The 12367-nt window shown below is 43.1% G+C and overlaps 1 protein-coding gene across 1 annotated transcript in view; it reads left to right on the top strand.

Moving 5' to 3' along the window:
- The window catches only part of ARAP2 (ArfGAP with RhoGAP domain, ankyrin repeat and PH domain 2), a 570354-nt gene that overhangs the window by 76966 nt on the left and 481021 nt on the right, over nucleotides 1-12367 (top strand). Inside the window, exon 4 of the mRNA XM_082248393.1 lies at nucleotides 2291-2370. Within this exon, the coding sequence (XP_082104519.1) occupies nucleotides 2291-2370 (80 nt within the window). The remainder of the gene's footprint in view (nucleotides 1-2290; nucleotides 2371-12367) is intronic.

Consider the following 12367-nt stretch of genomic DNA (forward strand, 5'->3'; position numbering starts at 1 on the left):
CACCTGTTCATTATGCCTTATTGATAGGCAGTGCTGTGTCACAGAAGTCACAGAGCCTGCTTTCTGAACTAGAGAGGTGATGAGAGGGGGAGTTTCAGGAGGTGGGGGCAGTAGGGGAATCACAGCCTGGGGGCAGCAAGGTGCCATGGGATATGCAGTCTTTAAGGTGGAACTATAAGCAAAACTTATTTTTCACTTTGGATAGAGTAACTGAAGGTTATAACCCCTGTAATGTTTTTTTTCCGCCATCTGTGCCCCGTTGCGGAAATTTCTCTTCACTATCTGCCCCACAGTCAAACAGGAAGTGATAGGAAACCCTTGCAAATTAAGGGGATTTCTTGGGGACCCCCAGGCCACCAGAACTAGTGTCCCCATTGGAAGATTTGCTCTCTATTACATTTCTAGGGACAACCCAAAATGTTGGATTTTTTTTACTTTGAATTTCATTGATAATAGTAAACAGGACAAATAGAGAGAGAGTGACAGCAATAAAAACTGGCAGGTGTTCTAATCCCTTTGAACTCTGTCCAAATCTAAAAAAAAGTTTTGCCTTTAGGTATACTTTAAAAAGGAAAAGTACACAGCAGAGGAGAAGCTGCAAATCATGCAGGGAATATAGGAAGTTGTGGAAAGAGGTGGCTAGCAGGCAGGCAGAACTCCCAATATGAATGGAAATTTTTCATGTAAGTTTATAATGAATTGTCAGTAAGGCTGAGTTCACACTGGGGTGGCTTCAAAGTCGCCCGACTCTGAAGCCGCCCCATGCAGCGGGGCTTACAAACGACTTCTCTATTAGAAGTCAATGCAAGTCGCCCCCAAAGTAGTGCAGGAACCTTTTTCTAAGTCGGAGCGACTTGAGTTGCTCCAATTAGAAAGGTTCCATTGCACTGAATGGAGCGCGACTTGTCAGGTGGGACAAGTTGCCCCAATAATAATAATAATAAGGATATTATGGACTAATAAATTTTCCTTTTTTTAATTTAATTACTTGCCGACCGCCGCACGACTATCTACGTCGGCGGTCAGCCCCTCACAGGCAAACTAACGTAGGGCTACGTTGCTTGCTTGTGAGGGTCTAGGGAGCGAGCGCGCGCCCCCGGGGGCGCGCTCCCGCTCCCGCGTGGTCACGGACCCCCCCGCGCGTGTGACCAGCGGACCCGATGTCCGCCGGTCACTCGGCGATCGGCGGGGGAGAGGGAGAATGTCAGGCAGCTTGTGTAAACAAACTGCCTGTCATTCTCCTCGCTGCAAAGACACTGATAAAACGGATCTGGTATGTAGATCCGTTGATCAGTGTCCTTACAGCTAGAGCCACAGCCAATCACAGTAGAAACCACGCCCCTAGGGACACACACAGCCCCCTCCCTTCCAAATAAAGTTAACCCCTTCACTACCAGTGTATTTTTACAGTAACAGTGCATATGTATAGCACTGATTACTGTAGAAATGTCACTGGTAACCCCAAAAGTGTCAAAAATGTCAGTCAAGGGTCCGATCTGTCCGCCGCAATGTCGCAGTACCGCAAAAAAAATCGCAGATCGCCGCCATTACGCGTTAAAAAAAAAAACAACAAAAATGACAAAAATCTTTCCCTTTGTTAGTAAACGCGATAACTTTTGCGCAAACCAATCAAAATACGCTTTTTGCGATTTTTTTTACCAAACATAGGTAGCATAAAACAAATTGGCCGAAAATTTTTAAAAATTTTGATTTTTACATTTTTTTTGGGGGGAATTTCATATAAAAAAATGTGAAAAATATTGCTATTTTTGCAAAATTGACGCTCTTTTTTTGTTTATAGCGCGTGATCAAAAAATCGCACAGGTGATCAAATACCACCAAAAGAAAGCTCTGTTTGTGGGAAAAAAAGGACGTCAAATTCGTTTAGGTACAGCGTCGCACGACCGCGCAATTGTGCGTTAAATTCACGCAGTGCCGAATCGCAAAATACCCCCTGGTCGGAATGGGGGTAAAATCTTCCGGGGCTTAAGTGGTTAATATGTCAATGTTATAAAATAAAAGTGTATGCTGTGACCATAGATTTCCTTTAAAGAAAGGCAGCTGTGTAGGAAAGATTGACACAAAGATTTGGGTGCAAAAAGAGGGACAGTCTCAGCACAAAGACTTTGTTACAAATGCAAAGTGTGTACTTATAATTCCATTCAGGTCTTCTGCTTGATGTTTGCGGTTAACATTGCGCAAGATTAAAGTTCGCCCCTGTCTTTTTGTAAACACTGATGTGTGTGAATTGTATTCAGAATGTGATTATTCATTTATTTAATTAATGCAGCGCAATCTGGACATGAAAGCAGTAATCCAATCTCACCATATGAAGAGACATTCTTTTTCAGCAATTCAGAGAGCACAAAGGTACGTTATATCTTATATGTCAGTGCAAATGAGGTGCTAGAATATGTGAGAATAGCATTAAAAACAAAGCCGTCTCTCCCATGAAAGTAAAATTGAATGTCACATTGCAAGTAACAAGTTTTGTAACAAGTTTTACTAATGTAAAAAATTAAAGTTCATTTTAATTTTGCTGTTCAATGTGCCCACAGTAAAACTATGGTCACATTTTAGCCTTTTTTTGGGTGTTGACTACTTATGGCCTACAGGAGAATATTTAAATCAAATACACTTTTGGGTTTGTCAAATGCCTGTGTTCCCCATTAATTGTGCTGGTTCCGTCTGCCACACCCTACATCACAGGACACAGTGGTGATGTATGTGCTGGTGGGAGAAAAATAGTGCTTCATGGGGAATCAACATTCTTCTGGGGACTGTAGCTTTTAAAGTGACACTACTTACTGTAGATAAAAAAAAAATGTCTATCCAAGTATTGTATTTATTCTTAATCTTAACTCAAAAAGTGTCTTCCTTTGCTCTCAGCCTCCTCCAAATATGCAACTTCCTTTTTATTACTGCTGTGATCCAAATTCCTGTTAGAGGGTGGCTAAGTTTGTTCTCCATGGCCCCACTGTATGTAAGAATGTACCCAGCCTCTCTTGTTCACCCTGGAGATGGATTAGGCAATATGGATTTTTAGTGTGCATAAAGCAGTGCACATGACTACAACTAACATGCCCTGCGCATTCGATACAAACACAAGTGAGGGGCAATGGAGAGGTTAAAGAGTTAATGAAGCACAATGCAAGATGGCTGAAAAACACAAGAAGCTATTTCATGAAAAAAAGATTACAGGGCTACAAAGTAGTCGCCATAAATGTACACTATATTACCAAACATATTGGGACACTTTACACGCACATGAACTTTAATGGCATCCCAGTCTTAGTCCACAAGGTTCAATATTGAGTTGGCCTACGCTTTGCAGCTATAACCGCTTCAACTCTTCTAGGAAGGCTGTCCACAAGGTTTAGGAGTCTGTCTATGGGAATGTTTGACCATTCTTTCAGAAATGCATTTGTGAGGTCAGGCACTGATGTTGGCTCGCAGTCTGCACTCTAATTCATCCCAAAGATGTTCTATTGGGTTGAGGTCCGGACTCTGTGCATGCCAGTCAAGTTTCTCTCCAACCCAAACGCATTCACCTATGTCTTTAAGGCACGCATCCCAATAATTTTGGTAATATAGTGTGTCTATATATATATATATATATATATATATATATATATACACAGTATCTCACAGAAGTGAGTACACCCCTCACTTTTTTGTAAATATTTTATTATATCTTTTCATATGACAACACTAAAGAAATTACACTTTGCTACAATGTAGAGTAATATAGAGCTTGCATAACAGTGTAAATTTGCTGTCCCCTCAAAATAACCCAACACACAGCCAATAAAGCAAAAGTGAGTACACCCCTAAGTAAAAATGTCCAAATTGGGCCCAATTAGCCATTTTCCCTCCCCGGTGTCATGTGACAAGTGTCAATGTCCACATTGGGCCCAAAGTGTCAATATTTTGTGTGGCCACCATTATTTTCCAGCACTGTCTTAACCCTCTTGGGCGTGGAGTTCACAAGAGCTTTACAGGTTGCCACTGGAGTCCTCTTCCACTCCTCCATGATGACATCACCAAGCTAGTGGATGTTAGAGACCTTGCGCTCCTCCACCTTCCCTTTGAGGATGCCCCACAGATGTTCAATAGGGATTAGGTCTGGAGACATGCTTGGCCAGTCCATCACCTTTACCCTCAGCTTCTGTAGCAAGGCAGTGGTCCTCTTGGAGGTGTTTCTGGGGTCATTATCAAGTTGGAATACAGAATCCAAGGGAGGGGTATATCCCAGTACATGTTGGCGTTGATGGTTCCCTCAATAAACTGTAGCTCCCCAGTGCTGGCAGCACTCATGCAGCCCCAGACCATGACACTCCCACCACCATGCTTGACTATAGGGCAAGACACACTTGTCTTTGTACTCCTCACCTGGTTGCCAACACACTCTTGACACCATCTGAACCAAATACATTTATCTTGGTCTCATCAGACCACAGGACATGGTTCCAGTAATCCATGTCCTTAATCTGTTTGTCTTCAGAAAACTGTATGCGGGCTTTCTTGTGCATCATCTTTAGAAGAGGCTTCCTTCTGGGATGACAGCCATGCGGCCAATTTGATGCAGTGTGTGGTGTATGGTCTGTGCACTGACAGGCTGACCCCACACCCCTTCAACCTCTGCAGAAATGCTGGCAGTACTCATATATCTATTTACCAAAGACAACCTCTGCATATGATGCTGAGCATGTGTACTTCTTTGGTCAACCATGGCGAGGCCTGTTCTGAGTGGAACCTGTCCTGTTAAACCGCTGTATGGTCTTGGCCACCATGCTGCAGCTCAGTTTCAGTGACTTGGCAATCTTCTTATAGCCTAAGCCATCTCTATGTAGAGCGAAAATTCTTTTTTTAGATCCTCAGAGACTTCTTTGCCATGAGGTGCCATGTTGAACTTCCAGTGACCAGTATGAGAGAGTAATAGCGGTAATACCAAATTTAACACACCTGCTCCCCATTCACACCTGAGACCTTGTAGCACTAACGAGTCACATGACACCGGGGAGGGAAAATGGCTAATTGGGCCCAATTTGGACATTTCTACTTAGGGGTGTACTCACTTTTGTTGCCAGCAGTTCAGACATTAATGGCTGTGTGTTGAGGTATATTGAGGGGACAGCAAATTTACACTGTTATACAAGCTGTACACTCACTACTTTACATTGTAGCAAAGTGTCATTTCTTCAGTGTTGTCACATGAAAAGATATAATAAAATATTTACAAAAATGTTAGGGGTGTACTCAGTTTTGTGAGATGCTGTATATATGTGTTTCACTCTTTGTATTGAATGACTGAAATAAATTAACTTTCTGATGATATTTTAATTTTTTGAAATTCACCTGTGTATGTATGTATGTATGTATGTATGTGTATGTGTATGTGTGTGTATATATATATATATATATATATATATATATATATATATATATATATATAAATTATATAGGCATACAGATAGAATTGCATTGCAGGGTGGATATCTATCTATCTATCTATCTATCTATCTATCTATCTATCTATCTATCTATCTATCTATCTATCTATCTATCTATCTATCTATCTATCTATCTATCTATCTATCTATCTATCTATCTATCTATCTATCTATCTATCTATCTATCTATCTATCTATCTATCTATCTATCTATCTATCTATCTATCTATCTATCTATCTAGTATGTATATATGTATAATGAGTTATGTGTTTATTTCCTGCTATTGCATTTTAATTAAATAATTCATACAACAAAACATTCACAGCAAGACAAAAAGCAATAAAAACATAATACATTCATACATTCAACATCGGAAGTGACAAATAGAATACACATTGAATACTTAACAGGGTTTCTGGTATTTGCTTAATTTTGTATGATGCTTGTAGTAAGTCCAAGATGCTTCATGCATTTTAATAAATAAAACATATTGACTGCGTTTCCTTTTCATGTTTCAAGGGAACGCGAGAAGATAGAGATTAAACGATGGGTCAGAACCTTTCATGCTGACATGCTTAGAATTGACTAAGACAGTAGTTAGAGAAATGTGAGGAAACTGTAACTGGTACAGTATTTCAAATAACTGCATGACATTTGGCATATGACAGGTAGGGGAATAGTCAAACAGCAGTTCTAAAGCATAAGGAAATGTTACCTACATTATTTTAAAGTAATGGAGTTTATGTACTACAACGCTCACCTTTTTCCCACTAATAAGATGACTGGACACCCATGGGAAATATGAATCAGGGTCTAACAGTGTCCCCTCAATCATAGGTGTGCGTAGCCTATTGCATTAGGGTGTGCACCCCAAAGCTCAAACACACATGCGTGCGTGTGTGTGTGTATGTACAGTATCAGTGGCGGCTGGTGCTCAAAATTTTTAGGGGAGCGCAAAAAGAAAAATGTAATAGGTATTGCTTCGCGGCAAAAAACGTGGTAAAAAATTGCGTGACTTTGAGGTCATGGTACAGGCATGGCACAGGTGATGGTATAGGCATGGCACAGGTGATGGTACAGGAGATGGTATAGGCATGGCACAGGTCATGGTAAGGGCATGGCACAGGTGATGGCACAGGCATGGCACAGATGATGGTATAGGCATGGCACAGGTGATGGTATAGGCATGGCACAGGTGATGGTACAGGCATGTCACAGGTCATGGTACAGGAGATGGTATAGGCATGGCACAGGTCATGGTAAGGGCATGGCACAGGTCATGGCACAGGTCATGGCACAGGTGATGGTACAGGCATGGCACAGATGGTGGTATAGGCATGGCACAGGTCATGGTACAGGCATGTCACAGGTCATGGTACAGGTGATGGTATAGGCATGGCACAGGTCATGGTAAAGGCATGGCACAGGTAATGGCACAGGTCATGGTACAGGCATAGCACAGGTCATGGTAAGGGCATGGCACAGGTGATGGTACAGGCATGGCATGGCACAGATGATGGTATAGGCATGGCACAGGTGATGGTACAGGCGTGTCACAGGTTATGTTACAGGAGATGGTACAGGCATGTCACAGGTCATGGTACAGGCATGTCACAGGTCATGGTACAGGAGATGGTATAGGCATGGCACAGGTCATGGTAAGGGCATGGCACAGGTCATGGTACAGGCATGTCACAGGTCATGGCACAGGTCATGGTACAGGCATAGCACAGGTCATGGCATAGGCATGGCACAGGTCATGGTACAGGCATGGCACAGGTCATGGTAAGGGCATGGCACAGGTCATGTCACAGGTCATGGCATCGCGCTGCAGCGGCTTCAATCACTGTTCACTTACCTGCTCTCCTGGGCTGGCTCGCTGACTCACTCACACTGCGAGACGTCCACGGCGTGCTGCTCCTCTCCTCGAGTACTCTTAATTCTGACGGCGGCGGGAACCGGCGGGAAGGTGATGGAGTCGGGCGGTGACGGTGAGTGACTGACGCACGCACTGGCATAGCCCCCAACGACATCACCAGGGATGTCTTGATTGGTCCAGGCTGGAGTCTGGATCAATCACAGCCAGGACACTGACTAGTGGGAAGTGTCGGGCGCATTGCTTGCGCCCCAGTGACACCCAGAACGGCCACCAATCGGCGCCTCTGCCTGGGCCCACGTGGGATGCCAAACCCCACCCCCCCCATAGCCAGCAATAAGTCATAGTGGACTTTATGGACTTTACATGGTAATTTTATTTATGTTTTTCTTTGGAGATGATTGGGGGGGCGGCGCCCCTGCGACCCCTATCGACCGGCCGCCACTGTACAGTATATACTTTATATATACACAGTATATACAGTATCTCACAAAAGCATGGTGGTCAGTAGGGCAGATGTCATTAGAGTAGTGGATGATGTCAGTAGGGCAGTGAGTGGTGTCAGTAGGGCAGAGATTAGTTTTTGTATTATTTTTTTTTAACATTACCATTTTATTATTTTTCATTACACCCTGTTCCAAATTATTATGCAAATGATATTTTTCTCATTTACCTAAATAATTGATGTAAATAACAGTCAGCATAATTCACATGATATCAACTATTAAGAGTACAATTCAAATTGTATTGAACAAACCTCCTAATGATAACAGTATTTTTTTTTTAAACATAAAAAAACTTACAATGCACTGTTCCAAATGATTACGCAAAGTAGATTTCAAAACACTTTAAAGGTTGTAAAGAACTGAAAATTGCAATTTGTTGTGTTTGCAGCATATTTACTGAAATCAAAAGCTATTTCAATCAAACGTATAACAACATTTTAACTTTTTGAACATTTTAACAGGTCACGTTACATTTTAACATAGGACCCCTTATTTGATAGCAGCTTCACAAGTCTTGCATCCATTGAATTTGTGAGTTTTAGGACAGTTTCTGCTTGAATTTATTTGCAAGATGTTAGAATAGCCTCCCAGAGCTGCTGTTTGGGTGTAAACTGCCTTATACCCTCATAGATCTTTTGCTTGAGGATGCTTCACAGGTTCTCAATAGGATTGAGGTCATGGGAGGATGGGGCCACACCATGACTTTCTCTCCTTTTATCCCCATAGCAGCCATTGATGCAGAGGTATTCTTTGCAGCATGAGATGGTGCATTGTCATGAATGAAGATGATTTTATTATGGAAAGCATAGTTCTTCCTTCTGTACCAGGGGAGAAAGTGGTCAGTCAGGAAATCCACATACTTTGCAAAGGCCATCTTGACACCTTCGGGGACCCTAAAGGTGCCGACCAGCTCTCTTCCCGTGATTCCAGCCCAAAACATGACTCCACCACCGCCTTGCTGACGTCACAGCCTTGTTGGAACAGGGTGGCCGTCCACCAACCATCCACTACTCCATCCATCTGGACCATCCAGGGTTGCACGGCATCGGTGAACAGGATTGTCTGAAAATTAGTCTTCATGTATTTTTCTGCCCAATCCAGCCATTTCTGCTGTGAGCATTGGTTACTGGTGGCCGAATAGAAGGTTTATGCACAGTTGCAAGACTCTGGAGGACTCTACACCTTGATGTCCGTGGGACTCCAGAGGCACCAGCAGCTTTAAATATCTGTTTGCTGCTATGTAATGGTATTTTAGCAGCTGCTCTCTTGATCTGATGCATGGATCTGGCAGAAATCTTCCTCAATGTGCCTTTATCTGCACGAACCTGCCTGTGCGCTGAATCAGCCACAAACTATTTCACTCTTTTCGGCAGCAGAGGCAGTGCTGTATTTTGGCCTAGGCCAAAAAGGCCCAGGCCTAGGGCAGAACTTTGTAGGGGGGCAGCAAAAAAGCCACCCCCTCCACCTGAGACTTTTTTGGCCACTGGTTGCTAGAGCCGCCTCTCCCACCTCTCTCTCTCACCCCCCTCCTCTCTCTCTCCCCCCTCTCTCTCTCTTCCCCCTCTCTCTCTCTCACACATCCTTTCTCTCTCACCTCTCCTTTCTCTCACCCTCCTCTCTCTCACCCCCCCTCTCTCAACCCCTCATCTCTTACCCCCCTCACCCCCTCTCTTTCTCTCTCTCTCTCCCTCCCTCATTCACCCATCCCCCCTCTCTCTCTCTCATTCCCCCCTCTCTCTCCCTTCCTCATTCACCCCCTCTCTCTCTCTCTCTCCCACCCTCTCTTACCCCCCCCCCCCCTCGTGATATCTCAGGGGTTCATGCTGGGACTTGGAGTTCTTCAATTTTGGAGGGAGTCACATCCATTAAAAAGGAAGGAGTGGGGCAAATTTACATAGGAGTCGGAAGGGGGGGGGGCGCCAAATTTTAGTCTTGCCTAGGGCAGCACAAAACCAAAATACACCATTGAGCAGAGGGATGCTCTTTCTTCCCCATATTGCATGAAAATAGTGCTCTGCTTAATAGTGGGGAACACCCTCCTTTAGTAGTTTTTCCTTAAATTTGGCTCACCTGGCAATCTACTGTAATTATCACAGGTGTCCGAGATTGTTTTCAGTGATCAAAATAGCCCTGAGGCACAATGCCATCCATGAGTTAAACTGAAAAACTAAATATTTAATCTTTGTGACACTTAAATAGAATTTGCATAATATGTATTTGTTATAATTTTTCTTCTACAATAATTTTTTAAATAATTTTTTTTTATTAACAATTTATTAAGAGCCCCATTGGGGAGCTTTGGGGAAATATCAGGGCTCTAAACAGACCTGATATCCCGCTTTTCAGACAGAGATTTTCCAGTCCCATTCTCTGCAGCCAAGCAGCAGAGGAAATCTGTGCAGCACAGGGTGATTAGGGTGTGCCCAGGCACACCTTGCACACCCTGTGCGTACTCCTATGCCCTCATTATTATTAATTATATATATATATATATATATATATATATATATACAGTATCTCACAAAAGTGAGTACACTATATTTCTATAAACAAAAAAAAGATTGACAATTTTGAAAGAAAATAATTTTTTTACTTCCTGCTATATAATTCGTTTTTTATACTAGTAATGGCTTCAATCAGCGGCTTATAGGAGGACTAAAATATTGCGGCAGACAGTCTGACACTGACACTTTTGACAGTGGTAGCCAGTGACACTAACACAGTGATCAGTGCTAAAAATATGCACTGTCACTATACTAATGACACTGGCGGGGGGGGGTTAAACATTTAGGGCGATCGAAGGGTTAAATGTGTGCATAACCAGCGTTTTGTGTACTGTTTTTACTAAGAGATGTGATGAATTTTATTCCCTGCATTGCATGACGGCTGAATAAAATAGCAAATCTTTGGTAGGTAAACCCGCTCCTGTATTTCAAATATGCATTTAGCAGCTTGCCTGAAGCACGTACACTGATCAGCCATACCGTTTTGACCACTGACAGTTAAAGTAAATAATACTGATTTTCTCATTACATTGCTATCTGAAAGCAGGTGGCGTCTACTGGGCATCAAGTAAACATGTTATCCCTGAAAATGTTTTGAAAGCAGAAAAAATGGGCAAGGATTTGAGTGGCTTTGACAAAGGCCAATTAATTTGTAATGACTAGAGGACTGGGTCAGAGTATCTCCAAAACTGCAGCTCTTGTGGGATGTTTCTGGTCAGCACCTATCAATAGCGAAGTGGTCCAAGGAGGGAAAAACCATGAACAGGTGACAGGGTCATGGACAGCCAAGGCTCAATGGAAGAGCTACTGTAGCACAAATTGCTCACAAATTTTAATACTGGTTCTGATAGAAAGGCGCCAGAACACACAGTGCATTGCAGTTTGATGTGTATGGGGCTGCTTAGCCAGAGACTTGTAAGGGTGCCCATGCTGACCCGTGTTCACAACCAAAAGCACCTACAATTGGCGCTTAGCCATCAAAACTGGACCACAGGAGCTTTGGAAGAAGGTGACATGGTTTGATGAATTCAAGATGTGTTTGAGGAACACAACTATGAGTTTTAGATGTTGACTTGGTCTCCAAAGTCTCCAGATCTCAATCCAAGCAAGTATTTGTAGGATGTGCTGGAAAAAGAAGTCTGACTCATGGAGGCCCCTACTTGCAACTTACAGAACTTAACCACTTGCCGACCGCCGCACGATTATTTACTGCGGTGGTCAGCCCCGTACAGGCGAAGTGACGTAGTACTACGTCGCTAGCCTGAGAGCCTCTAGGGGGCGAGAGCGGGCCGCCGGAGGCGCGCTCCCATCCCCGCTCGTTCCCTAACAAGTCCGCGTGTGTGACCGGCGGACCCGATGTCCGCCGGTCACTCGCGATCTCCCCGTGGAGAGGGAGAAAGGCAGGTGGCTGATGTAAACAAAGCCGCCTGTCATTCTCCCTGATCTAACTGCAGAGATCATACGATCCTGCTATGTAGGATCGTATGTCTCTGTGGTTACATCACTAGCCACATCCCTTTACAGTAAGAAGCACGCCTCTAGGGACACACTTAACCCCTGAAGCACCAATAAAGTTAACCCCTTCCCTGCCAGTGTCATTTTTAGAGTAACAGTGCATATGTATAGCACTGATTACTGTAGTAATGTCACTGGTACCCCCAAAAGTGTCAAAAATGTCAGTCAAGGGTCCGATCTGTCCGCCGCAATGTCGCAGTCCCGCAAAAAAAAAAAATCGCAGTTCGCCGCCATTACTCGTTAAAAAAAAAACACCAAAAATGACAGAAACCTTTCCCTTAGTTAGTAAACGCAATGACTTTTGTGCAAACCAATCAAAATACGCTTATTGCGATTTTTTTTTTTTACCAAACATATGTAGCAGAAAACAAATTGGCCTAAAATGTTAAAAAATTTAGATTTTTACATTTTTGGGGGGGGGGGGGGGGAATTTCATATAAAAAAATGTGAAAAATATTGTTATTTTTTCAAAATTGTCGCTATTTTTTTGTTTATAGCGCAAAAAGTAAATA

Source organism: Pelophylax lessonae (assembly GCF_965119305.1).
Source record: "Pelophylax lessonae genome assembly, chromosome: 1".
NCBI classification, from domain to species: Eukaryota; Metazoa; Chordata; class Amphibia; order Anura; family Ranidae; genus Pelophylax; species Pelophylax lessonae.